This window comes from Wickerhamiella sorbophila (assembly GCF_002251995.1).
Source record: "Wickerhamiella sorbophila strain DS02 chromosome Unknown contig3, whole genome shotgun sequence".
NCBI classification, from domain to species: Eukaryota; Fungi; Ascomycota; class Dipodascomycetes; order Dipodascales; family Trichomonascaceae; genus Wickerhamiella; species Wickerhamiella sorbophila.
This window is the reverse complement of record NW_020194004.1, coordinates 1,032,768-1,059,313: the sequence shown is the minus strand read 5'-3', so window position 1 is coordinate 1,059,313 and position 26,546 is coordinate 1,032,768. Positions and strand designations below refer to the sequence as shown.

The 26,546-nt window shown below is 49.3% G+C and overlaps 13 protein-coding genes across 13 annotated transcripts; 7 read left to right on the top strand and 6 right to left on the bottom strand.

Moving 5' to 3' along the window:
* Positions 1-146: 146 nt before the first annotated feature.
* Positions 147-1,598, bottom strand: B9G98_02459 (hypothetical protein; the record flags this gene model as incomplete). The annotated part of the gene is made up of 1 exon (XM_024809016.1): positions 147-1,598. The coding sequence occupies one exon, from the start codon at positions 1,596-1,598 to the stop codon at positions 147-149; it is 1,452 nt and encodes a 483-aa protein (XP_024664784.1).
* A 449-nt stretch (positions 1,599-2,047) lies between these two features.
* Positions 2,048-7,225, top strand: B9G98_02458 (Myosin type-2 heavy chain 1; the record flags this gene model as incomplete). Its single annotated transcript, XM_024809015.1, has 1 exon — positions 2,048-7,225. The coding sequence occupies one exon, from the start codon at positions 2,048-2,050 to the stop codon at positions 7,223-7,225; it is 5,178 nt and encodes a 1,725-aa protein (XP_024664783.1).
* Positions 7,226-7,299: 74 nt separating this feature from the next.
* On the top strand, positions 7,300-7,632 carry B9G98_02457 (Transcription elongation factor SPT4; the record flags this gene model as incomplete). Its single annotated transcript, XM_024809014.1, has 1 exon — positions 7,300-7,632. The coding sequence occupies one exon, from the start codon at positions 7,300-7,302 to the stop codon at positions 7,630-7,632; it is 333 nt and encodes a 110-aa protein (XP_024664782.1).
* A 38-nt stretch (positions 7,633-7,670) lies between these two features.
* On the bottom strand, positions 7,671-8,525 carry B9G98_02456 (Mitochondrial inner membrane protein COX18; the record flags this gene model as incomplete). Its single annotated transcript, XM_024809013.1, has 1 exon — positions 7,671-8,525. One exon carries the CDS (start codon positions 8,523-8,525, stop codon positions 7,671-7,673), a length of 855 nt encoding a protein of 284 aa, XP_024664781.1.
* A 65-nt stretch (positions 8,526-8,590) lies between these two features.
* Positions 8,591-9,643, bottom strand: B9G98_02455 (Homoserine kinase; the record flags this gene model as incomplete). Its single annotated transcript, XM_024809012.1, has 1 exon — positions 8,591-9,643. One exon carries the CDS (start codon positions 9,641-9,643, stop codon positions 8,591-8,593), a length of 1,053 nt encoding a protein of 350 aa, XP_024664780.1.
* Positions 9,644-9,835: 192 nt separating this feature from the next.
* On the top strand, positions 9,836-11,071 carry B9G98_02454 (hypothetical protein; the record flags this gene model as incomplete). Its single annotated transcript, XM_024809011.1, has 1 exon — positions 9,836-11,071. The coding sequence occupies one exon, from the start codon at positions 9,836-9,838 to the stop codon at positions 11,069-11,071; it is 1,236 nt and encodes a 411-aa protein (XP_024664779.1).
* A 236-nt stretch (positions 11,072-11,307) lies between these two features.
* B9G98_02453 (MYND-type zinc finger protein samB) lies at positions 11,308-13,152 on the bottom strand (the record flags this gene model as incomplete). Its single annotated transcript, XM_024809010.1, has 1 exon — positions 11,308-13,152. One exon carries the CDS (start codon positions 13,150-13,152, stop codon positions 11,308-11,310), a length of 1,845 nt encoding a protein of 614 aa, XP_024664778.1.
* Positions 13,153-14,259: 1,107 nt separating this feature from the next.
* Positions 14,260-16,380, bottom strand: B9G98_02452 (hypothetical protein; the record flags this gene model as incomplete). The annotated part of the gene is made up of 1 exon (XM_024809009.1): positions 14,260-16,380. One exon carries the CDS (start codon positions 16,378-16,380, stop codon positions 14,260-14,262), a length of 2,121 nt encoding a protein of 706 aa, XP_024664777.1.
* Positions 16,381-16,628: 248 nt separating this feature from the next.
* Positions 16,629-19,400, bottom strand: B9G98_02451 (Uncharacterized protein C26F1.08c; the record flags this gene model as incomplete). The annotated part of the gene is made up of 1 exon (XM_024809008.1): positions 16,629-19,400. One exon carries the CDS (start codon positions 19,398-19,400, stop codon positions 16,629-16,631), a length of 2,772 nt encoding a protein of 923 aa, XP_024664776.1.
* Positions 19,401-19,846: 446 nt separating this feature from the next.
* On the top strand, positions 19,847-21,391 carry B9G98_02450 (Sorting nexin-4; the record flags this gene model as incomplete). The annotated part of the gene is made up of 1 exon (XM_024809007.1): positions 19,847-21,391. One exon carries the CDS (start codon positions 19,847-19,849, stop codon positions 21,389-21,391), a length of 1,545 nt encoding a protein of 514 aa, XP_024664775.1.
* A 371-nt stretch (positions 21,392-21,762) lies between these two features.
* B9G98_02449 (glucose-regulated) lies at positions 21,763-23,760 on the top strand (the record flags this gene model as incomplete). Its single annotated transcript, XM_024809006.1, has 1 exon — positions 21,763-23,760. The coding sequence occupies one exon, from the start codon at positions 21,763-21,765 to the stop codon at positions 23,758-23,760; it is 1,998 nt and encodes a 665-aa protein (XP_024664774.1).
* A 234-nt stretch (positions 23,761-23,994) lies between these two features.
* B9G98_02448 (hypothetical protein) lies at positions 23,995-24,351 on the top strand (the record flags this gene model as incomplete). Its single annotated transcript, XM_024809005.1, has 1 exon — positions 23,995-24,351. One exon carries the CDS (start codon positions 23,995-23,997, stop codon positions 24,349-24,351), a length of 357 nt encoding a protein of 118 aa, XP_024664773.1.
* A 296-nt stretch (positions 24,352-24,647) lies between these two features.
* B9G98_02447 (Aldehyde dehydrogenase, dimeric NADP-preferring) lies at positions 24,648-26,225 on the top strand (the record flags this gene model as incomplete). Its single annotated transcript, XM_024809004.1, has 1 exon — positions 24,648-26,225. The coding sequence occupies one exon, from the start codon at positions 24,648-24,650 to the stop codon at positions 26,223-26,225; it is 1,578 nt and encodes a 525-aa protein (XP_024664772.1).
* Positions 26,226-26,546: the final 321 nt, after the last annotated feature.

Below are 26,546 nucleotides of genomic sequence, written 5' to 3'. Positions count from 1 at the left end.
TGAGTTATTTTCTGGGTCTGTGAAACAGCTTTATATACCACTATGAAATATAAGGGTCCGGGTGGTACCGACTGGGGGGTCCACCGTAGAACCACTGTGACATGTCATTCTGGTTGCATGCGATCCATGGCAAAGACGAGAGTGAACTAGCAGTTGATCGAGTATTTAAGGTTGTAGGTGGGGTCGAATAAACTAAAATTGGACGCCACAGGGCTACCGTCCAACCCAGATTCATAGAACCATCGCACCCGTGGAGAAAGGTTTGGTTGATCTTTACAAATCCAGCTGGTTAGAAACTCGTTGCTCACCCGCTCATACTCGACATCGTCTTCGACTGTAGGCCATCCAATTCCAGTAACAAGGAGCTCCTTGTCTTTCAGTTCACGGGCTACGTTTGACAGATCATGGGCGATCCAATGGCTAGTTTGTTTGGGCGACGACCCAAAATGCTCTGCTGAATAGTTGATTCCAATTATCTCGAGCAAATTCAAAAGGTCTCTGCTCCAAACTTCGAAGGTTGGATGAACACTAACTTCAACTCCGGGCAGTCTGACTGCGAGGTTGCGCTGTAGATAAATCACATAAAACTCGACTTCACTGCAGGTCATGTCGATACTTGGCCTGAGTAGAATAGTCTGGACAATTTTAGGAAAAGCTCTCGCCAGCTGAATTGTGTCATTAATCGCAGTCACTGCATCGTGTTCCTTGGGTGACAAGGCACACACCAACGTTACACTAAGATCGAGTTTGAGATCAGAAATCAATCCAAGCACTTCTTCTTTGGTGGTCTCACACTTGGAGGTATCAAGAAGTATATACTTGGTGTGGAGCGCCAATGCGGCGAGCTGTCGTGCTAGGTCTTGTTGGCTGCTGCTACACCGCGGCTCGTACCGCAATCCGTAAAACTTGTAATCCGAGCTGGAATCCAAAAGCGATACTAAAACTGGATCATGTTGGTCATAATTCATCACTGGGTGAGGAGTGTTTACAACGCTTGCACCAAGAGGCAAATTACCTTGAACACCCATCTCCGAGAGTACTCTAATCAGATGACTGCGAACCGCGACCAAGTACACCATCATCACAAAGCACGGAACAAGTATTGCAATCAGTGACACAATCGCACCAATTAAAATCCGGCGCTGCTTTTTCAAATGTGCGAGCGCACCAATGTCGTCTTCGGGGCTGCTATCGCCATCACTCTCAATAGCCTCTTTCTTCAGCACATCAATAGGCAGAGGCGACTGGCCGTCTGAAAACGGCGAGTCGGCGCAGTTCTCTAGAACAACAGGTGTCTCTGACAGCTTCAAACTCTCCGGTGGAGAGAAATCGAACGTGTCAAGATTTTCCACTGCCTTGGCCAACTCGGCCTCTTTCGCCTCGTCTACAGGCGGCTCAACCTGAAACTCGAAAGGATTGGAGCATGCGCGCGATTTGTACTTGTCTGCAATGGGTGTTACATCCCCTGAATCCTCCGGATCAGCTTCCTGAACTTTTAACGAAGACTTTGTTGACGAGTTATCCTGAGGTTCATCACCAGCTTCGCCGTTGTCTGCAGGTGTTGGGGGGTCAACCGTTACTACGTCTTCTTCGGGCATTTGGATTGTGCCACTTAAGCTTCTTGATTATATACAAGCCAGCTACCGTCAAGTAAACTCCGTGGTGCCCACAACAATAGGAGCCATCGTTTGTGGTGCTTCGAATTGTATAATTAGCATAGGTTTCTGTCTGCTTGAGCGTCTGCATGAGGACGCATGTTCGACGGCTGTTACATTCCAAACTTTCAGTATGTTGCCAATCTGACCTGCACGTTATGCATATTTTGCCAGAATACGGGTTTAGATTCTCGTCGTTTCTCTAGTTTATTTATTGCCATTATTGGTTTCGCGAGTGCTTAACGCTATGCATTTCCCTACTGTTATGCTCGCTGTGGGCAAGGGTGGGGGTAAGGCCTGCATCAATCAAAACAAGAAAACCGTCGCCGCTATGTACACATTCTGTATCGCGTAAACACCTCTTCTCCAACTTCTGAGCCCACCAGCCAAAAATGAGCGATTCGAAGTGGGTCTGGATCCCAGACAAGGCGTCCACCTTTGCTATGGCCGAGTTGATTAAAGAGGAAGGCAGTGTAGCGACGGTAAAAGGGCCCTCAGGAACGCTAGAGGAATTGCCGCTGGCCCAAATCGACAAAGTGAACCCGGCTCAGTTCGATCGCGCCAACGATATTGCAGAGCTTACTTTCTTGAATGAGGCTTCTGTACTACACAACTTGAGCGCTCGCTATTCCCACGACGAAATCTACACATACTCTGGCCTGTTTTTAGTGGCTGTTAATCCTTACAAGAACATTCCAATTTACGATGAAGAGGCAATCAAAAAATACGAGGCGAAGCGGCGTGAAGAAGCCGCCCCACACATTTATTCCATTTCAGACGTCGCTTATCGCCAGCTGCTTCAAACCAAGCACGATCAAAGTATCCTAATTACTGGCGAAAGCGGTGCAGGTAAAACGGAGAACACGAAACGAGTGATCCAGTATTTGAGTGCCATCACAAGCAAGAATAACCTCGACGGAATCGACAAACGGATCTTGGAAACCAACCCGGTGCTTGAATCTTTTGGTAATGCCCAGACGGTACGCAATAATAACTCTTCGCGGTTCGGCAAGTTTGTGAGAATTGAGTTTTCAGATGCAGGTGCAATCTGTGGTGCTTCCATTGAATGGTACCTACTCGAAAAGAGTCGAGTGATCACCCAGTCCGCCGCTGAGCGCAACTACCACATTTTCTACCAACTATTATCGGGCGCTTCTAGCAACCTGAAAGATAAACTGCTCATATCTCATACCGAGAAACCTGCAGATTTCGCCTACCTCGCGAAAAGCGCCCATTCTATTGATGGGGTCGATGATGCTCATGATTTCAAGCGCCTGTTGGAGGCCTTCAAAACTGTCGGTATGTCTGAAGACGAAACAAATGCAATCTTCGTCATCGTTGCTGCGGTTCTTCATCTCGGCAATATTGAGTTCAAGAATGAGTCTTCCGACCAAGGACGTTTCGGCAATGCCGCCCAAGTGGAAAAAGTTTGCAAGCTTTTGGGCTTGTCCCCTGACCTGTTCACAAAAGCTGTACTTAAACCTAAGATCTTGGCTGGTCGTGAGGAGGTGGTACAAGCTCGATCAAGTACCCAGGCCAAGCTTTCTATTGATGCACTTTCTAAAAGCCTCTACGAACGATTGTTTGGTCATCTCGTGTCATTACTGAATGCTAAGCTCAAAGGTGGTGCTCAAAATGCCACTTCATTTATTGGTGTCTTGGATATTGCCGGTTTCGAGATCTTTGACACAAACTCTTTTGAGCAGCTGTGCATCAATTACACAAATGAGAAACTTCAGCAATTCTTCAACCATCACATGTTTGTTCTCGAACAGGAAGAATACGTTGCTGAAAAGATCGAGTGGGATTATGTTGACTATGGCGCCGACTTACAGCCCACAATTAATCTTATTGAAAAAACTAATCCCATGGGTATCTTTAGCTGCCTGGATGAAGACTCGGTTATGCCCCGAGCGACTGATGCTACGTTCACGGACAAATTGGCTGAGCGCTGGAAGGATAAGAACCCTAAGTTCCAACCAAGTCGCTTGGCCAAGGGCTTCGTCGTGTCGCATTATGCTGGTGATGTCGAATATCAGACTGATGGCTGGTTGGAGAAAAACAAAGACCCTCTTAGCGAGCCAATCACCGAGCTTTTGCAGGTATCTTCCAACAAGTTGGTAAAACTCCTTTTTGCCCAAGCGCCAACTTCAGAAAGTGCCTCTCGTCGCCGTAATAGCATGCTTCGCACAGTTGCCCAACGTCACAAGGAACAACTGAGCCACCTCATGTCAACGTTGAGTAAAACAAACCCCCACTTTGTTCGTTGTATCATTCCCAATAAAGAGAAAAAGCCTGGTAAACTTCTGAACGCTCTTGTTCTAGATCAGCTTCGATGTAACGGTGTTCTGGAAGGTATTCGTATCGCACGCAGCGGTTTCCCTAACCGTCTTGATTTCGCGGATTTCAGAGCTCGCTATCAGCCACTGGCGGAGAACCCCGACCGTTTCGAATATGTTGATGGTCAAAGAGCGTGCTCGATGATTCTAAAGGATCTTAATTTCGATACCAGTCTCTACAAAGTCGGTCTGTCAAAGGTATTTTTCAGGAATGGTGTTCTCGCAGAGCTTGAGAGCCGACGTGATGACCTGATTAAAGAAAAACTTACAGCCATCCAGTCAATTATTAGAGCAAAATCTGCGCGGAAGCTGTATGAGAGGAGCCTGTTCCGCAGAAATGCCGCGGAAATAATTGCCAAGACATTTAAAACATACTCTGCGAATGTGGACGACCCTTGGTGGCAGATGCTCGCGAGTATGAGACCTTTGTTGACCTCAGCCACCTCTCTTGAAGCCAACCGACGTGACATGCGTATACAAAAGCTTGAAGAAACCCTTCAAAAGCTTCGTCAAGAACATCAAGAATTCGAGAAAATGTCCTCCTCAAAAGCAACTGCCCTCGTCGGAGAGAATGACTCGCTGCGTGGAGAGAAGGCTAAGCTGGAAGAAAAGCTTGAAAAGGCTTCTAAGAAGCAGAAGATGTTGGCGGACCAGTTAAAGGAGGGTGCGGTAATGATCCAGACCTTGAGTGCCCGACCCGAACAAGATCAGTTGGATTCGATCCAAAAGAAGTATAATGATCTTGATTCTGTGCACCAAAAGCTGGTTAGCGATCATAAAGAGCTTGAAATCGATATCAAGCGCTTGAATACCCAAATCTCAGAGCTGCACGTAGCCCACTCAGATGCACTAGCCGAGCGCGACAACCGACTCTCATTGTTGGAAAAGGAGCTGGCGGCTCTTCGTGGAGATTCAAAGGCTCTTGCATGTTTAAAGGCGGAGCTTGAAACTGCCAAGGCTGCTATTGACGAACGGACCAAGGCACTCGCTCAGCAGAAGGAGACTCAAAAGTCCGAACTCACTAAAGTAGCTGAGCTTCATCAAGGTGAACTTCAGGGACTGACGGCATCCCATCAGACAGCGATGGGTTTGCTCGCCAAAGAGCATGCTGAAGCCGTTGAAAAGTTGAAGGAGCAACATCTGGCTGAGATGAACAAACTTCAAACCCTTCTCAAGGAGCAAGAAGAGTCGCATTCCAAAGCCACTGCTACGCTCATGGAAAGCCATGAAGCGAAACTAGCTGAAGCTGTAGCATCTGCCAGTGCTAACAAGTCTATTGAGAATGAGCTCGTGCAGGTTAAAAACCAGCTTGACGAAGTGTGTGGAAAACTTGCAACTGCCGAAAAGGAGGCTTCATCCTCGAAATGTAAACTTCTCTCTTTGAATCAAAACCTCGCTGATAAAGAGAACACTCTGGCAAGGGTCAAGACTAATGCAGGCAGAGCGGCTAATGAACTGCTTGCAGCACACAAAGAGATTGAGGATTTGAAGAAAGCCAGCGCTGATATCAGCGAGCTTGAAGCGATCAAGGCTTCTAAGAAGCAGCTCGAAATGGACCTGCATATTGCGACCGTTGAGCTCGAAACCTATCGCAAGAACACCAAGACCGAATCGACCAAGCTCAAGCTGGACAAGCAGCGCCTTGAGAAAGAGGTGGAAAACCTACGCATAGGGTTCAACCAGCAGAGCAATCTGAAACGCGACCTTGATCGCAAAAGCGCACGCATTGGTCTCGTGGATGATCTGGAACAAACCAACGCTGACCTCGAGATTGAAACGAACCAGGTTAGAGCTGATCTTGCAAATGCCAAGCAAGAGATCCAGTCTTTGCGCAAAGAGCTTGCTCAAGCCGCGGTATACAAGCAGCGGCTTGAAAAGGTTCAGCGGGAAAAAGCTGCGGCTATGGAAGCCAACAGTCGACTCATGTTCAGTGCCCAAAACAACAGTAATATTCCTAAAGAGCTGGAGCTCGAGCGGGCTAAAGCGTCCGAGGCTAAGAAGTTGCAGAGCGAGATCAAGGTGCTGAAGCTGCAGCTGTGCAAGAGCGAACGCGAACGTAAGGTTGCCGAAGCACGATATCCCGAGGCCCAACTTCTCGCAGAAAGGAATCATGCGGTGAGGTCTAATCTCGACTTGCAAGAGAAGGTCAAGCAGCTGGAGTTTGATAAAGCCCAGCTCAAAGATCAGTTGACTATGATTCGGCCGTCGAGTACGGAGCGTAAATCAAGTCTCAAACTTCAGCGAGAACTCAAATACGCTCAAAATGAGATTGACAGTCTCAAGTCTGAGCAACGCGGTGGTAACCTGCACGTCCCCAAGCAGCGAGCTTTGAGAACCATGTCTGGAAACGAGCAGCATTCCGGTTCACGCAAGCTTCCGGTTATCCCGTCTTCTGAGGACCATATTCAGGCCGATCTTGAGGTGTATCTGGAGACCCAAATCAGTCGCAACAAGGAGCTCTCTGAGTCTGTTGAGCTGTATAAGAAACGCAGCGAGGAGTTCCGCAACAAGCTGGAGGGAGTTGAGGTGATTGTACGACAGGCTCAGCTCGCCGAGGAGAGTGCCAAAAAGCAGCTTCTCGAACAACGCCGTAAAGCAGCTGCTATGGAAGCCGACTACGAGTCTGAGCTTAAGGTGGTGCAGAGTGGTATCGACCAGCTCCGCAAGGAGCTTGCCGCGCGCCAGATAGAGCCTGCTTCCAAGGACACTATAACCGCCTTGACTCCTGAGCAAGCTCTGGCAATGAAGACTACGGTGGACGAGCTGACTGCCGAGCGCGAAAGATTGTTGGCCGATAAACAGAGGCTGGAGAAGCGGGTCACAGAGCTGGGAGTTCCCCGGGGACCGACGGGCCAAAACATGGTATCTCAGCTGCAAGAAAAGCTTTTGGCGACCCAGAACGACTGGAAAACCCAGCAGCGGTACGCCAATGACTTGCGCTGGCAGGTCGAGCGTAAAGAAAAGCTTGTCGAGAAACTGCGCAGCACTATTGCTGAAGGGGACATGAACTCGGAGCAGTTGCGGGAGAAGATCGACGAGCTCGAAGCAAACGACGCTGCTCGAGAAGTCGCCATGCGTCGGGCAATTCGCGAAGCTAATGAGGCCAGAGAGCAGAAGCTGCGCCTGGAAAAAGAGCTCGAAAACCTCAAGACGAGAATGGAACTCTCGCGGAACGCATCCCGTGTGTCCCGCGCCTCGGTCGCTTCTAAATCCGGCTTCGTCTTTGTCTAGTTGTTTGTATAAATTATTTCATGTCTTAACATTCTGTACTTTTCATCGCCAGCTTGGGAGAGACAAGGTTTGTCATGAGTAGTCGCACTGAACGAGCGTGCATGGTGTGCGGGATCATCCAGCCGTTTCGAGACTTTGTTGGACATGGTTGCCCCAACTGTGAGAGTTTGCTGCCTTTTAAAGGGGATGACAGCGTTGTGATGGACTGCACGAGCCCGTCGTTCGAGGGCTTTGTCGCACTCTGTGACCAGGAATCGTCGTGGGTCGCCAAATGGCTGCGTATTGACGGGTTTCAGACGGGAATGTACGCTGTGAAAGTTAACGGAAGATTGCCCGAAGACGTCGTCAGGGCCTTAACCGACAAGGGCATTGTTTACCGGCCACGAGATGGCTCTGTGCAAGACTGAGCGTATAAGGGGTTTTTTATTGTATCTGTACATTAATTTTATTTAGAACTGACGGTGGGGTCGGCCGTAGGGTAGTCTGGTTGCACTCGGATCGGCAGATACTTGTCCATCAACGCCGTCTGGACAAAGGAAAAGGCGTTGGAAGAGAGCCAGTAAAGACCAATTGCCGAGGGAGCCTGGAAAGCCATTGCCATAAATAAGACACAGCCGAATCGAGAAAAATTAATCAATGCGGCCGCCACGGAGGGGCCCTGGCTATTTGTGGGAAGGGCTCTAGAATGCAGCTCGACATTACCCAGCGAAAAAGCACCGACGGCCAGAGGGAGAATACCGTAATTGTCAGGCCGGTCAAGGCTCTGGATCCAGCCAAAGCCCTGTTCTGTGAACCCCTGTTCCAAAGGAATGCTGTCTAAAACAGACCAGCCGCACATCGATCTTAGTGTCAGGGACATTGCGACGAAAAGAGGTATTTGGATAGCTGGTAACAGCAGCATCCGCCAGTTCTGGCATTTGGCTTCCTTGTACAATGAAATACGCTGTTTTCGCCGCTCTTTAGTCGCTAGTACACCAATTTGTTCTGCAGTCAGCTCGTGACGTTTGGCCGCCGCTCCAGCAGCTAGCTGGGCCTTGAAGACAGGAACCATCGCCTGTAGTAATGGAGCGAGCTTGGCTTGTTTCTGGGCTCGTTTGCGGTTCAGAACTGCCAAAGGAGTCGTCAAAGCCAGCCGGAGTCCGATGGTGGTCAACGGGATCAGAACCGGCCACGAGAGCCCAGTAAACTGGTGAAGGGACGTTAATGCTGTATGAACAGGAACAAGGTACTCTGAAAAGCTTCGTTGCAACTTCACAGAAGCAAATCGGCTGCCGCCAGAGCCTGGCCTGATCCGAAGCATCCTGGTGATTAGGTTATCGACTGCGATATTTAAGAGTGAAATATTAGAGTAGACGGGTTTGTTGGTTATTTTTCCTCCACAGTAGCACCGTCGCAGCAGTCCAAGAGTTTCCATGTGCATTCGACGCCCTCGGCATTGAAAGCGCTTACAATTTCCTCTGCAATAGCGTCAAAGTTCTCGGTGGCCAAGGCCAGCACTGTGGGGCCTGCACCAGACAGGCAGACGCCGACAAAGCCCTTGTGGGTACGAGGAGTCATGAACGTCAGGATTGTGGCTAAACCGGGAACCAAGATGCGACGGTACTTTTGGTGGAGGCGGTCCTGCATGGCCAGATGCACGAGCTCTGCATCAACAGGAGAGCGGCCCAAAGCGGGAATAAGAACAGACAGTCTCTGCAAATTGAAGATGGCATCCTGGCGAGTATATGCAGTAGGCAAGACGTCACGGCTTTTGGCCGTAGACACCTCGAATGCCGGGATGACGGCAATGGCCTTGAGCTCAGGAGCCAGATCGTAGCTCATTTGACGAGAAATCCCAACAGGCGGCTCGGGAGGAGTAAGTCCAGTATCGACGCCGCCGCTTGGCTCAGGGAGAACCTCAGCAACCGGGATCTCGACCCGCTCGAGCTCAGTGCCCGAAAGCTCGCGCAGGAAGGAGCCGACAAACCCTCCAAACATGGCGGCCGAAATATTGTCCGGATGACGCTCAATCATCAGTGCAAAGTCCATGAGACGTTCTTTGGAAAGATCAAGCTGGCCCACGGCATTTCCGAGCATAACACCGGCGATAACCGCAGCACCGCTCGAGCCAAGGCCACGGCCGAGAGGAATATCATTGTTGATATGAACCTTGGTACCAACAGGGAACGTACGCATACCGTGGCAGCGCAAAATGTACAAGGCAGTTCGAGTAATGAGGTTCGCGTCGGCAGCAGTAGGCAGCTGCTCAGCACCCAAGCCGGAGTTCGTGACCTCACAGTTCAGCGGCACGTTGTTAGCATTCTTGTGGTCAATGGTCACCTCAATAGTGAGGTACAGGCTCAAAGCGATACCGAGCACGTCAAATCCAGGCCCAATGTTGGCACTGGATGCAGGCACGCGAATAGTAAACTGTCTCATGATGAGTCAATATGAGAGCGTTGGCGGGGTTTGGTGTTTATGTTCTTGAGCTAAAAAAAAAAAGAGGAAGGCCAGCTCTGTCACAGAAATAAATAGTCGTAAATAAAAACAAAAAAAGGTCGTGCTCCTCTCCAACTATCACCCCTTACTCCGCTGATAGTACGGCCAACGGCATCCTAGACCTGACTCAGCATGATCTCTGGGCTCGAGGCCTATATCCGAGACAGCCAGTTGGCCAGTAAAGTTGACCTCACGGGCTCTGTTGTTGGTGTATCTGGGGAGCTCTTGGCTGAGATCTCTGTAGACGCGCTGGCGGCAGCAGCCGAGGCCCGTAACTTCACCGTTGTTGTTGTTTTCGATGGCCCTTCTCGACCTACTCCAGCCAGAGTAAACTCCACAGCCACATTCGGCCATCTAGCGGAGTTAAAGAACCGTGGAATCAAATTCCTAGTTGCTCCTGGCGTGGCAGCTGCCCAATTATCTTATATGTATCGCGAAGGATTCGTGACCCATATTGCCGCTGCCGATGATTGCGTGCTGTTTGGCGACGCACCGATTGTTGTTGGCTTGCTCAGTGAGCCCAAAGTAGTTTCGTTTACCAGCTTGGTTCAATCAACTCCTTTGTCACCCCAGGACTTTGCAGAAGTCTGTATCGGTGCTGGATGCGCACTCATTCCGGAACGTTGCCCCTTGTACGATCTCTCAATGAACCCGATCAAGGCTGGTCTGAAAGTGGCACAAGTAAGTGGTGGCTCTGTCTTCCGCACCGTCACGCAGCTCGATGTCGATTATGCGGGTCGTTTCCAAACCGCTCTGGCTGCTATCAACTGGCAGCCGGTTCTCAACGGCAACGGCATGACAGAGCTGTTGAACCTTCGCAAGTTGCCCGAGCCTCAAGACCTTCGTACACTCATTGGCTTGAGATTACCCGACGAGTATAACTATTATCTTTCCAAAGGACTGGTTAGCACTGAGCTCCTGCGCGGGCTAGTTTGGGGTTGGGTAGCCGACGATGCGTCAAATGCCCGCGGAGTTCCCCAAGCAGACTATAATGCTTTACAAAAGATTTTAAGCCCTTTGCGGGGTGCGGCTTTGGATTGGCTGAGCTCTGCCATCAACCGCTACTTCCAATTCAGCAAAGTATCCGATCGGACTCCCGGCTGTTCAGTCTTGGACCGTAAACGAATTGCGCCTCTCCGGTCCGAACAACTGTCAACTCCTGAGTTAGTACAGCAGGAGGTAGTCTCACAAGCACAAAAGGTTTCTGGGGCAACCTCTGTCGAGGAGTTGCTAAAGAAGGCCGGAGTGTCTCCTACTCCACAGCTGGAAACCAGTGCTAAACTAGCGTTGAGATGGCTGGCCGAAGCCATCCACGTAGCCCTGATGGCAACAGGAGCTAGTAAAGAGCCTATTTCAGGTTGGCCGTAAACGCCAATTTGTAAAAAAACGGGTGACCGCCTTTAGATAACTAAAAAGATTTATGAGCCAAATGTTAGCTTGCACGCTGCTGCTGATTGATAAAGCGCTGCTGTACAAAAAAAAAGAGGCACAAATATAAGAATCCGAAGGATATTGTCGACACCATAAGATAAAAATAAAGGGGGGTGGAAGCTGTGAAGGTCAAGCACAATCATGAAAGGGCAAATAAAAAGAAATAAAGAATATCATTGATCGTTGCTTGTCAACACATTAGCATTCCGTGATTGATCTAGTGAGTCCCACACAAACGGGCTGCGGTTACGTGTGACATCCTCCATGCGATTATCTTCTGTGGCTAGTCGCTCAATCCGCTGCGGGGGTTGGAGGATTTGTGATGTTACCTGTTCAGCCTCTGGCGTGGTCTGCTGGGACTCGGCATCCATACGAGGCAGTGATGCCTGCGTGTGAGAAGGCAAAATAGAATTTGCTCGAGCTGGTGAAGGTTGACCGGCCGCAGTGGTCTGGCCAGAGCTCTGAGGTCGCAGCTCGTTCACAACTGTAGAGCGGGAACTCGCTGAGGTGCTGCTGTTCACGGGCGCACACCAGTGACGGTGGTACGTCCATGCCTGCAGCTGGCACTGCTTGGAGCAGTACTTGGTGCGCTTGCAGCGACGGCATTTAGCGAATTGTCGAGGATATGACTCCCAACGTGCGCATTCAAAGTTGGCACATTGGCGAATGCCTCGAGCCTCATCTTTGCGGCAGGAGTTTCGCATAATGATTCCAGACCAGTAAGGAACCTCGACAGGTTCTCGTCGAGCAGTGAACTTCTCGACAAGAGGGAAAATATTTAAATGTTCAGTCTTGAACTCATCGTCCATGTCGTCAGTATTTTCGAAATCATAATTATCATAGTCACGGCAAGGTTCAATCTCCATGTCTTGTTCACTAGCAAACTCGGCCCGCAACAGCACGGGGCTCTTGGGGTCACGAGCAGATAGCTTAGGGACCAAGTGAGTAGACTGTAAAAGCGGCCGCAAATAAGTATATTTCGAAACAAAAGCAAGGATTTCCAAGCTCCAAATGACGTCCTCCACGCGAGGAAGCAGAACGCCATCCTTAAATTTGCGAGGGGGGGACAGCGACATCGCCTGCGACGAAGTTGTCGACAATTGAGACTGGATACGAGCGTTGTTTAGCACGCCAGCAAGCTGCTGAGATACAAACTGCTCGGCACGAGACATGACAGCGGAGCTAAGAGTAGGGGGTGGAGCCCCGGAATCTGTGCTGGCCATGGTTGCCACTGAAGATTCTAGCGTGGCAGGGGTAGCGGAGTCACCGAAGCTAAACATATTAATATCTCCGCTGCTGTTTCCTACCACAGAAGATGTGCTTCCTGTCAAGCTGGAAGCATCGACCTCGTTCAGGGGGTCTACATTCTGCGGCGCGGGCATACGCTGGTCATCGTGATTCCAGATGCTGTGCTGCTGTCCACCTACAATAGGAGTGTGAGAACAGCAAGTAGAGCTACAATCACTTGCTTCTTCGATGTCACGGAGGCGCAAATAGTTGTCTAGGATAGTGGCGATGACGGGGATAGCGCCGGCTTCGACCAGACGCTGACGGATGGACTCTGTGCCGCGGGTACCAAGGTACAGCAGGCACTGGAATGCTAGGGACCACTTCCAGGCAACAAGCGCTTCGCAACAGCAGTTGGACGAGCAGCCCTCCGACGTGGAGGAAAGCGACACGTCAGACTGAGTGGAAAGGCGACGTGAAGACGAGAAATGGGAGTTTTGGGAGCCGAATACAGACTCAAACGAAGGTTTATCGGAGCATGAGGTCTCGACGGCATGGCCAACAGGTTCGCAGCATTCTTTCAGAATTGCCACCAACCTCTCTAGGCCGCCATCAAAACAAAGCGTTTCACGGACCCGGGAAGATGATGAAGTTAGATAGGCCAAATGGTTGAGCGAGTTGATTAACGGACGGTCGCTGGTGCAATCGAGTGCCCTACGGTCATACAAGGTAGTAGTGATGTTGACACTCGCGCGATTGGCAACCGCCGACCGAAAATTTGACTCTCTCATAGTTTTTCAGCGCTTCCTTTTGATTGATGTTGAGGGAGAAACAAACTAAACCGACTAGGATCTGCTGTCCTGTCTCTGGATTTTATGGAAACTGCTGAAACTCGACCGAAGGCGCCACCACGGCTATTTTTTGGAGGAGGTTGGGAATCTATGACGGCGTTGCCACTCAGTAATGCAAACCCAAACCCAGCCGCCTCTCAAAGTACTAATGGCAGTCTTAGCATTTGTTATTTCGGGAGTTTGTAAGCGTGTGCATAAGCAGTTTTCGCCCTCTTTCGCTCTTTGAGATGCGTTAATGCCATGTGTCATGCACGAGTCAAGCCGGTACGCCACTAAAGTTCATAAATTTATAATGGCAACGGAGCAATGGCTACAGCCGCTTCAGTGCAATTGGGTATGTACGCCTGAAAAAAGGTTCCTGGCTGTTTTTGGTGCCTTCCAGTCCAAGCCGTTATTCCCGCAGGCCCGAAAACCTGGGCGGGCGGCTTTTTTTCAGAATAATCTACAGGCGCCTTGCGCATGACTACGCTGGAGATCTGCTGCAAGCGTCTATCTACCATTGCACGATTCACCGGTTTGTTGATCGTTGGCCAGCAGGAGTGTTTCTGAAAAATCCTTTAAAATAGGCTATTTTGTTTGTAAGTCCGTACGCTCTGTCGCCTAAGTCTGTTTTTGTCTTTTGCCGCATCCAGTGGTATCGCTTCGCAGGCGGTGGCAGTAGAGAACTCTGGGTGGGCAGAAATGCAAAGAATCCGATTAATTAAAGCAAATTTCATAATAATCGCTCCGGAATAGCCGGGTTCAACGCTCCCTCAAGGTCGCGTGAGTCCTGCTGGTTCCCTAGCCCGCTGCAGTAGACGACCCCCGCAAATGCAGAAAACTACTGGGCCATCCTCGAAAGTTACTCAAGTCGGGCCCCAGTCATGTATAAATTAGATCGAATATCTTATCGATTGCTGAACATACGGAAATAGTGCCCTCTACCTGGCATCTAACAAGCTTGTTTGGCCATCGATTTCGGAGCTCCGACAGTTGACGCAGTACCGCATCGTCTCGCTTAAAACCAAACATCTCTTAGTGATGATTGATAGAGATATAGTACAGAACTTACACGAGTTTTCCACCAAGACTATCTGGTATCTTGCCACCCCAAATGAGGTATTCAATCTCTTGTTTGGAGAGCTTTTGGCCACCTTCGACAAAGTTGCTGGCTAACTTTCTTTTCCGATCCTGGATCAGGAACATGCGGTCCTCCAACGTACCTGTAGCACACAATTCGTATACATCGACGGGCTTTGTTTGACCCAAGCGATGAACACGGTTAACCGCTTGGTCAACAATCATGGGGTTCCACCATGGCTCCATTAGCACAACTCGGCTGGCGCACACAATATTCAAGCCGACAGCTGCACACTGTAGTGAACATAGAAGCACCTTTTTACTTGGGTCCTCCCGGAAACTTTTCAATGTTTGTTCTCGCTGAACAATATTTTGCGAACCGTGGTAGGGCAGGTAGTCCATCCCGATAGCATCTAACATGTCCGTGACCTGATTGAAGAACTTGACAAACGAAGTGAAAACAACCGTTTTTGGACCTGGATTTGTTTTGAGGATTTTTCTAAGCGCTCCGACTTTACAATTTTCTGCTTCCGCAGACTTGTCGTCTGTGCCGAGCGACGTCTTCGACATAAACTCCGTAAGATCGTCTATATCATCTTGCGAATCACCACTCTTTGTCTCAAGAGTGATACTTTCCACTGCTTGTCCAAGGTCTTCAACAAGATCCTCTTCAGTCTTAGAAGCAATAGTTAATCCATCACACGCTAGTCGCATAGCTGTAATTCTTGTCACTCCTTTGCAATACGATGGCTTCAGGACCTTCTGATAAAGCGTCTGTTCCTTCATATTCAGAGGGACCTTCAAAATTTCTCTCTTCACTGGAGGCAAAACCTTGTCTAGAATATCTTGTTTTCTGCGAATCATCGAAGCCGACAAGTAAGTTTTCAAAATTTTTGTGGCCTGGCTATTAGGACCCTTGGTGCTGGATTTTCTACCGATATCTCTGTCCCATATTCCACGATCACTGTGAGGTTTCAGGTCCACGTATCGGAACAGTGAATAAAGATCTTCGACTGAGTTGTGTACAGGCGTGCCTGTCAAAGCCCAACGTCTTCCTGAGGACTTGAGTGCAGCCATAGCCTTTGAAGTACGTGACTCAGGGTTCCGGAAAGTATGTGCCTCGTCGGCTATAACCCGGTACCAGGGGGTCGTGATTAGCGGACCACTTTTGCCGTTCTCGTTGAACTCATTGGAAATGAGCGAGTACGTGGTTAAAATGACATCGTATTCGCCAAAATTTGCTACACGTTTTGTGCCATGGTATTTCATAACCTTTATTCCGGTTGCCTTCTGTTCAATTTCTTCTTTCCATTGATCCAGCAAGCTAAGAGGTAGCGCAATTAAGGTTGTTTTCGGTCCTTCTGCCTCTTTATCCGGCCGATTGGCAAGAATCAATGCTATGCTTTGCACTGTTTTACCGAGACCCATCTCGTCGAATAAGAACCCACCGCTCTTTGATCCAGTTTGCTCGCGTTTGAGCATGAACTTAACACCAGCAACCTGATGAGGTAGCAACAAAGGTTTTAGGCCCTTTACCTCCAGGGTTTCATTTACGTCGATATCCGTATCACCAGCCTCATCCAGCATTTTCGTGAGAAGCTTTACTTGTTGATCTGCACTCACTTTCAGTCTGTCGGACTGGGTTGTGTCTTTCCGAGCAGCATAGATTCCAAACGAAGGTTTCTGGTGAGTTGCTGAAACCGGCTCATTCAATTGTTCCTTCATTTTACGCTGGATATCTGCAATGTTGATTGTCTTTCCCCAATCAGCACTTTTGGGATCAAGAAGATTAAGGTCACCACCATTGAAATCACCTTGAGGCTCAAGCTTCAATTTGTTCTTGTTGGGTGATGGTGGATGGCGTCGAAGTCCTGAGCTGAACATTTTTGAGGAGCTGGTTTCCACCTGGAGCGGTATGGCATCTTTTTTTGGCCGAATCAGCGGGGCTGTTTTGTGGCTGGGTCGCGGTCCTGCAACGTCCACCAAGCTACCATTGACTACCTTCTGTCCTTGAACCACGACCTGTGCTTCCTTTGACTTTGCCTTTATGTTCTCTTTCTCCGCACTGAACTTGGAGCTGCCATTTGCAGTTTTGTTTTGGCTCGACATGGATCAAAACAGTTAGTAAGATGCGCGTGTGCATGCGATATGCGGGTTTCAACAACGCTAGAAAAGTCTTTCCAATCCTTTGAACAGCTTTTATGTTGATATTATACCTGATATTGTGATTTAAGTTCAGTTTTCAGACAGTCCAGTGTGTGTCGTTTTCGTGATGTTGCGCATGCCAATTGGCAAGCGTAGGTGTAGGGGATGTGATTAGCGTTGTAAAACTTTAAAGTGATTGAAATAATAAATACTTAGGAAAACAAAATATCAGTATCCATAACACCGTAGAGAGTGCGTAAAGTGTCGTTGACGGCAGCCAACTGCTCAATAACCGTGACGGTCACCATCAAGTAAGAGTAGAATAGAACAAAATCCTCGTCACTTCCAGAGTCTAGAGCCTCATCACTGAGTGAACGGCGATGTTCTTGTAGCTTGCGGAACATCTCATCAATGGTCTGACGAGGAACAGGAAGCTTTTCGGGAACAGGGAATCCAAGTCTGATTGAGCTTGCTGCTGCATAAAATTGCAGAAATAAAGTATTGCACAGATCGCTCCGTTCAGCTTGAGTGTATGCTACCAGCTCGACCTCTTTGGAAGTGGCTGCAACCTCTTGACTGGAAATAATTGCCAAATGATGATAAGCACCTAAAATTTCTTGGGTGGCTTTGTAAAGATCGCGATAAGGATGGCAATCAAAAGTTCCTCTAAGCCGAAACTCATTCGGGGCAAGTTCAAGAAGGGTTTCTAGCTCCAACATCATGCTTTGCAATTCTAGCTCGCCCGATACACCTCGAACGAAGTAGGTGTCCTGGCCATTTTCACGACGGGGTAACGTGGCCAGAGGGTCTGATTTCCAGATCATCCCCATCCGCATCCATTGGACACTGAATCCCCGCCTCAACGCGAGACGGGCACTGTTTGGAAGAATAGCCACCGAAACAAAAACTGCCCAAATGATGGCCGCCAAGACAGCAGTTGCGCGCTGGAAAGCCACTCCAGTGATTGTATCCATAGCATCTTCATCGTCGTTTGTGGAGTTATCTTTGTGCAAAGAATAACTGAATAATGCCACCAGGTTGAATGTGAGTAGAATGAACCGCCCAAAAGCCGGTCTATTCTGGCCAAGGATAATGTGAAAACAAAACACCGATATAACAGAACCAGCAGATATCAGCCATAGACTGTCATGGGATATTTGCCAGCAAGTGACGGCTAGTAGAGCACCCGTAAAAGTTCCAATCACTCGATACGGAATATTTGTTGTCATGGCACCAAGATTTCGCGCCATAATAAGCATATAAGTAATAACAGCCCATTCACCTCTTACGCTTTTGAAGTAAGGTCTTATGGCTGGAACGTATCCAGGAATAGCGATAAGCATTCCACCAATCCCCACTTTGATACCGTGCCGAACATCCGGTCGGTTGCAGTTTCGCAAAACCCTCCAAAAGCGATAGCGCCACGTTGTATCAGCAGACTTAGGAGGAAATAGTGTGTTAGCCACAGTGTTGAAAGTCTGAACAGTTGGCGGGCTAGTCAGGACTGTTGGTGGCTTAAGAGGTGTCTCATCATACAGACTTTCATAGTAAGAAACAAGTTCCAGCATTTGTTCAAGCTCCTCGGCGAATTCAACAAGCAGATAACTGAACGAACCGCAGGTTGCCACTATGGCCTCGTCATCTCCAGATGTTACAGCTTCTGAAGCAAATGCTTGGTGCTTGTAAACAGTCCGCAGCGCTCGTGATCGGGCACTAGCATACAGGTCTTGAGCAGCTAGTAGATTCATGCGGTATTTTGGATTGATCCGTGTTTCATCAATGTGTGTCTGGCGAAGAATTCCACTCGTTGTTGCCACATAAGAGCTCATGGGGGGCCCTAGATGCTGAATGAAGATTTTAAACAGAATACTCGGAGAGACTTTTTGCCCATCAATGAAACTCGAATTATCACCAGGTGAAGGTTTGGCAACGAGAAGGTCAGCTTGTACGTGTGTGCAGTGACTGAGACCGCTCAAATGTAACATCAGTCTCTCGTGTGCGCTGACGATTTCACTCAAAACGGTGAACTCTTGTCGGCGCCTAAACAAGTAGAGCTCATACTTGGCATGCACAAGGTTGTTCCGTAGCTTTTTGAGTTTCACGTTGATCTCTTTGAGCAACTTGTCGTAGTCGACGCCCGCTGTTGACCGTCCCATCAGAAACCGATTCAGGTTCATTTCAAGAGCGATCGAGTATAGTTCGACAAGCCGGGCCAAATCTTGTTTGACTAGGGTCTCTGCTCTTACTTGACCGATCAAAACACATACCAAGGCAGCAATGGCTACCCCAATCAGTGCCATGATCAAGTAAGTGAAGAGCTGGTCCACAGACATTATGCCATGCTGGACGTCGTCCTCTTTCAACAGCACAGAGACCAGAAAAATAACAGCAACAGAGCAAGCTGTATCAAATGTTGGTATACTTACTTTGACCTTAAAGTATCCGATCATTCCAAAAGCCCAGCCGGAAAACAGAATCAGCAAAAACGTCGCTCCCTCGTGGGCCCAGTTGAGGTCGTAAAAGCCATGGCAGGCTGCCATTGCAACGAATACAACAATCAAAGACCAGCACAGCATCCCAAATACAAAAGCAATTGCCTGGAGCATACCGCCGACTGTTCTGGACGGGTGGAAATACACACACACCGAAGCTATGGTGTGTTTAGACGCGGTAGTGCCCAAAAACGCAGATAGCCGCGTATAGACAAACAACGAGGCAATTGTATAGGCAAGCGCACACTTTAAAATATTGAGTGACGAGATCTCTGAAAAAGATGTCCAAAACGACTCTGTAGAACCGGCGTTACTTCGGCTCGCCGAGGGTGATGCGGGCGGCGAGGACGTCCTCACAGCGTCAGCATGGACCCGTTCTCCGGTCTCTGCATTGATCATGGAGGCCTTTCGAATCAGTCTGAACATTTCGGGCTTGTTCGCCGGCTCAGACGTGTCCGCAGTCCATCCTTTAGGTGGTCGTCTCAAAGACATGCCTGGAGGAGGACAAAATGCAGTGGGGCGAGGGAACGAAACTCTATGGTGAATAACGGTGGGGAGGTCGGCAACTTGCTAGCTATTTGTGATGTGTCGACCACGACGTGAAAGCCAGTGGTCCAGTGCACATAACTACTCACAGAAGCCAAAACAACTGGCCCATCTCGATCTGTTTCTCGCTTCTGATTTCCCGAAGGGTTAGGAGAGGGTTGGTTACTATCAGTGGACGAACTCGTCCAACCCCAACCACCCACCTTAACTTCCGATAGAGCACAGTGGCGAGAGCACTGTGACGACGAAGTTTGGCCTGTAGGAATTAATTTAAGAAGGCTGAGGAGCGCAAGTTTTACCAGGCCCATTTCTTTCAGCATCCTGGACCAACACACCACTTTAAAGCAACTTATCCTCAACTGTCTGCTCTTCAACTTAGAATTGGTGATTCAATGAGTTCGGATGAGATAAATCGCGAGTCCAACTACGAGTCCGACCACTCCGATGGCAACATTCTGGACATGGATTTCGCAGGTGCCCTGGACGAGGCCCTCGACCAGATCCCGTCTAGCAGAGCTTCTGAGCGAGGATCGTTGCCTGATTCCTCCGGCGAGGCGGATACCAGTGCAGATACCAACAAAATTGATGCGGGTACATCAATTGATCACAGAGACGAGGAGAATAGCACGCGTCATATGCATTCTACAGACGGACCAGAAGAGAGCGATTTGGGCCTCGATCACATGGCGGGTGCTAGCTCTTTATCCCAAGACAATCCGTTGAATGATACTCAACCTGAATCAAATGATCATGCATCTAGGCGCGTTTACAACAAGGGCCTTTCGATCACCATCAACACGCCTCACAAGGTAAACGAAGGTAGTGCCGCCTTTGTGACTTACTTGGTGACTAGCACGCGGCCAGGGATGGAACCCGAACGAGTTCGCCGTCGGTTCAGTGAATTCTCACGTCTTTACACGCAACTGTTGACTGAGTTCCCTGCTTCTGCTATACCGCCGTTGCCAGATCATTCACGCTTTGAGTACCTGGCTGGCGACCGGTTTAGTGATGCGTTCACCCACCGAAGGGCAGCAGCTTTGGAGCGATTTTTGTTTAGAGTCACTTGCCACCCTGACTTGTCTTCGAGCCGCACTCTGGCTGCTTTCTTGACTCCAAGTAATCGCCAGAACCAGCCCAACGGAGGCGCTGGAACCACTTCTCCTGATGGTGTCCTCGATCAACTTTCAGATACACTGTTAAACGCATTCAGCAAAGCCAAGAATCAGAGCAAAGAAATGATCGAGGCCCGAGAGCGAGCGGACCGGTTTGAGCATGCTATTTCTATGATTGACAAGGCAGCCACTCATTTAGTGAAGCACGAAGGTTTGCTGAATGCTGATCTCAACGATATGAGCAAACAGGCCACTCGCTTGGCAGCCCTTGACAAAGGAGTCTCCAAGGAGTTTGATATCCTATCTCGAACTTCTCAAGCATTGAGTGAAGCGTTTGGAGAGCTGCACAATAGCAACGATGCCCAATTCGCCGGGGCATTGAAAGACATGACGCGGTACGTCAAGGCGCTCAAGCAAATGCTCAAGCAACGAGAGCAGAAGCAGATCGACTACGAAGCACTTGTGGATTACTTACGGCGTACAGAGCAAGATTTTGCCACACTTCAGAGTGGCAATACATCAACATCGCCATCATCCTTTTTACGAACCAAGGTAAACGACTTGCGAGGTGTTGACAAGGAACAGAGCCGCCAAGCACGCCAGCAGCGTTTAGAAATGCGCATGTCCGAGCTGCGGATCGAAGCTAACCGAGCAAAGCAGGTCAGTGATCAGTTTGAAGAGATAGCCAAACAAGAAGTCCAAATCTTCGAGGCCACGGAGGCCCTAGAAATGAGATCTTGTCTGGCTGGTTTTACCAAGGCCCATATTGCATTTTACCGCCGCGTTTTAAACGATTGTCGTGCCATTGAAGCCGAGCTCGAGTGACACCTCAAGTATTTATTCTAATAAACTCGATATTGCAGTACTAGCACTAACTTGGCCGCCACGGTTGTCGAATGTTCAAGAAACATGCATCGTGACGCGGCGGGGGTGGAGCCTAGGGGCGAACAAGCGTTGCGGGCCTGCGGAAATTTTCACACGTGTACTATATTGAGTAATACGGAGCATCTACGAAAAAAAAACCACAGGTCAGTGGGGCTGTCCAGGAGGGAAAGTTCGAGATTCGCGTGCCACCGTGTCCCAAAGCGTTGCCAGGGCAACACCCCCAGGTTGGAAGCTGAATTTAAAGCGCGGTAATCCCAGGCGCCTATAACACGTCAGCAGACAGGTTTTCCCCTTAACTTCTCTTCGCAACCATGTCACGCAAAGGAGGCTTTTCGGCCGTGAATATGTTGCTTTACGCGCTGGCAATTTTCATGTTGCCTTTGCTTGCGCCGACTCAGGCATCTGAGGAGGTTGAAAACTACGGCCCTGTCATTGGTATTGATTTGGGTACCACGTACTCGTGCGTCGGTGTGATGCAGAGTGGTCGGGTTGAAATTTTGGCTAACGACCAGGGTAACCGTATCACCCCCTCATATGTCGCCTTCAAGGATGGTGAGCGTCTTGTTGGCGATGCCGCCAAGAACCAGGCCGCTTCCAACCCTCCTGGTACCGTTTTCGACATCAAGCGTATCATTGGACTCAAGTTCAAGGATAGCTCGGTGCAAAGCGATATCAAGCGCTTCCCCTTCAGTGTGATCAACAAGGATGGCAAGCCCGTTGTCGAGGTTGACTTCAATGGGCCCCGGCAGTTTACTCCCGAGGAGATCTCTGCCATGGTTCTCGGTAAAATGAAGGAGATTGCCGAGGACTACCTTGGTCAGAAGGTCACCCACGCCGTTGTTACTGTCCCTGCTTACTTCAATGATGCTCAGCGTCAGGCTACTAAGGATGCCGGTACTATTGCTGGTTTGACTGTCCTGCGTATTGTTAACGAGCCCACTGCCGCTGCTATCGCTTATGGTCTAGACCGCAAGGACGGCGAGCGTCAGATTATTGTCTACGATCTCGGTGGTGGTACTTTCGATGTTTCTTTGTTGTCTATTGATAACGGTGTCTTTGAGGTCTTGGCCACTGCTGGTGATACCCACTTGGGTGGTGAGGACTTTGACTACCGAGTTGTCAACTACTTCATCAAGAAGTACAACAAGGAGAACAACGTGGATGTCCGCAAGAACGCCAAGTCTGTTGGTAAATTGAAGCGCGAGGTTGAGAAGGCCAAGCGTATTCTTTCCAGCCAAATGTCTACTCGTATTGAGATCGAATCCTTCTTTGATGGTGAGGATTTTAGCGAGACCCTCACTCGTGCCAAGTTCGAGGAGATTAACGGCGAGCTTTTCAAGAAGACTCTGAAACCCGTTGAGCAGGTTCTTAAGGATGCTGGTGTTCGCAAGAACGAGATTGACGATATTGTTTTGGTCGGTGGTTCTACTCGTATCCCCAAGGTTCAGGAGCTGTTGGAGGACTTTTTCAACAAGAAGGCTTCCAAGGGCATCAACCCTGATGAGGCTGTTGCTTACGGCGCTGCAGTTCAGGCAGGTGTTTTGTCTGGCCAGGATGGTGTTGAGGATATCATTTTGCTTGACGTCAACCCCTTGACTTTGGGTATTGAGACCACCGGTGGAGTCATGACCAAGCTCATTAACCGCAACACTCCTATCCCCACCAAGAAGAGTCAGATCTTCTCTACTGCTGCTGACAACCAGCAGACTGTTCTTATTCAGGTTTATGAGGGTGAGCGTACTCTGTCCAAAGACAACAACTTGTTGGGCAAGTTCGAGCTTACTGGCATTCCCCCTGCTCCTCGGGGTGTTCCTCAGATCGAGGTCACTTTTGAGCTCGACGCTAACGGAATCTTGAAGGTTTCTGCTGTCGATAAGGCCACTGGTAAGTCCAACTCCATTGTCATTACCAACGACAAGGGTCGTCTTTCCAAGGAGGAGATCGAGCGCATGGTTGAGGAGGCTGAGAAGTATGCTGAGCAGGATAGTGAGCTCCGCAACCGCATTGAGGCCCGTAACGGCTTGGAGAACTACGCCCACTCGTTGCGTACCCAGCTCGGTGATAGCCTCAAGGGCCTCAGCGCCGACGATAAGGAGGTTCTTCAGGACGCCATCAAGGAGGCTATCAGCTGGCTCGATGAGTACGGTGCTGACGCCACTTCCGAAGAGCTTGAGGAGCAGAAGCAGAAGCTGTCTTCCGTTGCATACCCCATCACTTCTAAGCTTTACGAGGATGCCGAGGACGGTGGCTCTTATGGCGCTGATGAGGATGATGAGTACGGCGACTGGGACGACCACGATGAGCTCTAAAAAAATTAAAAACCAACCAAGGTAAGCCTTTTTTTTAAGCTTTGAATAATTAGAAAGAGCATTTAAAGAAAAGTCAACTATATCATTATATTTCACCATCCTACCGTCACATCTGCAGTAGGCTTAGGGCGCATGACACTCGCTTGGGCGTGAAGAACTCCTATAGCAGAAAATACGCAATGCAAACAGACTATATATATTCGAACATTTACTCACGTATTTTCAGTACAAAACATGTGTCTGTCTTCTGATGCCTCCAACAAGAACCAAAACACCGACGGTAGCGGTAATGGCTCCGGTAATACAACCACTGATCCCCCTGCCACCACCAAGCCCAGCAGCAACTTAGACGAGATTCTCTCTAAGCTGTTTGCTTCTTTGGAGGAGATCCAGGCCCGCATCAAGGCGTCCCTTGAGAAGCTTGCTAACCAGCTCGGTGAGGGACAGTCAAAAAACGACACGACTCCCGCTGCTCCAGCCGAGCCAGTCGCTCCAGTCGCTCCAGCTCCCGCCACACCGGCTCCCGCGCCCGCTCCGGCTCCCGCAGCCCCAGCAGCCCCAGCAGCCCCCGCCGCTCCCGCCGCTCAATAATTTGGAAGGAAAGTCGACGTGACGGAAGCGTTACGTATTATTTTCCGGGTGCTCGTTCTTATTATTCTCATCCATATTAGCGGTTGCGAAGAGAATACATATTTATTGGTCCTTGCAGAGCTTTCCTGCAATTGCTTTTCATAGATACTCGTAGATAGTTAGCATAGTGATTTTTAATCTCACAAACCCATTTTTCCGCTGCAAAGACTGAGCCCAAACGGTATTCAGCTGCACAATTAACCGGGCGATTTCTACCCCGCATAGCCATGCGCTGCATTGCTTCCGTACCCTTTCACATGGGCCTTATATGTGGCCACTCGCACATTACCTACAACATGACATCTAGTAACAATTTTGAACAAGAAATCGCGGCAAAGCATACGAGACTAGTGACTGCGTTTGATAGTGGCATTACGAAGCCAATTGAGGCTCGTAGGCAGCAGCTGCGACAGTTGTATTTCGCGATTGCCGATAACGAGGAAGCATTGAAAGAATCTTTGGTTAAAGACCTTTACCGGTCACCTATTGAGACTGAAATTTTGGAGCTCCATCTTATTTACGCCGAAATTGAAGCAGCTATCAAAAATCTGGGCAAATGGGCCGCAGATGAGAGCATTTGGGGAGATATTCGGGTCGCTGCAGCTCGGCCTAAACTGAAAAAGTCACCTTACGGGGCAGTTTTGATTCTCGGTCCTTGGAATTACCCGCTTGTTTCGACTTTAATCCCGGTGGCCAGCGCTATTGCCGCCGGTAACACAGTTTTGTTAAAGCCCACCGAGATGGCACCGAACTCGACCGAGCTCCTCTGCTCAATTCTTGGCAAATATCTGAACCCAAACGTTTTCCAGTCTGTGCTAGGATCAGTGCCCGAGTCGACCTATCTCTTGAGTCTCAAATGGGGCAAAATCATGGTCACCGGCTCCTGTGGCGTAGGCAAGATTGTCGCGACTGCCGCGGCCAAGAATCTAACCCCAGTTGTTTTAGAGCTCGGCGGAAAATCTCCGGTTGTTATAACTGCAAATGCCGATTTACAAGTGGCTGCTAAACGCATTGCTTGGGGTAAGTTCATTAATGCTGGACAGACCTGCATAGCCCCGGATTATGTCTTGGTCGACAGTAAAGCTGCAAAGAAGTTTATCCGGGAGTTTATCGATGCAACGGTTGCAATGTATCAAAATCTTGACAAGGATAGCCGTGACTTTGCTCATATCGTGAACAGCAGGCTCTGGCACAGGATGGTTACGCTTGTACAGAACACCAAAGGTCAAGTTGTTTTCCAGCATGGGCAACCCGACGAAGGCACCCGGTTCTTCCCTCCCACAGTCGTTACCGACGTGGGGATTGATGATGTGCTAATGGAGGAGGAGATTTTTGGACCTATACTGCCTGTCATTGCTGTTGACAACGTTGTTCAAAACGCCAGTCGACTTATTGCGCGAAATGATCACCCTCTGGCGCTCTATATTTTCACAAATGACGAAACTGAAGCCGATCGACTTATCGAAACAACTAGATCTGGTGCTGTGTTGATCAACGATACGGTGTTGCAGGGTGGATCTGTCGGTGTGCCGTTCGGCGGCGTTGGCTCATCCGGAACAGGTAGGTATCATGGGAAATACGGGTTCGATGAATTCACTTATGAACGGCCTGTTTTGACGCAATCGTTGGCTCTTGAGAAATTTATGAAGGCCCGCTACCCTCCATACAATTTCGCTAAACTGAAAGCTCTACGACGACTTGGCCGAAGAAACCCCCGGTTTGCTCGTGAGGGAAGTCTCGAGGATTCGTTCTTGAAACGAGTGCTTGACAGTAAGCTCTTCTGGATAGCCCTGATTTTTGGCGGAAAGGCCTACGCCATGTCGGCCCATTTATAAATTGAGCCTCTTATACTGAACAGCGACACCGACAGAATACGTCTGCGTTTGAATTGACTTGAATGTCACCTCGTAAGGATTTTCAATTACGCGCGCGTCTGATTCGGCCCACTCCTCCGGGGTGTCTGTGTCACAGTTCCGAACCGATAGACGAATACTATACTCATTGTCTGTAAGCACAGGTAAAAAGGTTACAGACATACCGATTTGTCTTAAGACGGCTCTGATGAGCTCGTCAGGGTCCTGATCTGGATCGGCTTCCTGAATGTGCACACTGAACTGCCAAGATTCAATGGCCGATTCATTGCTATCCAGAATTGT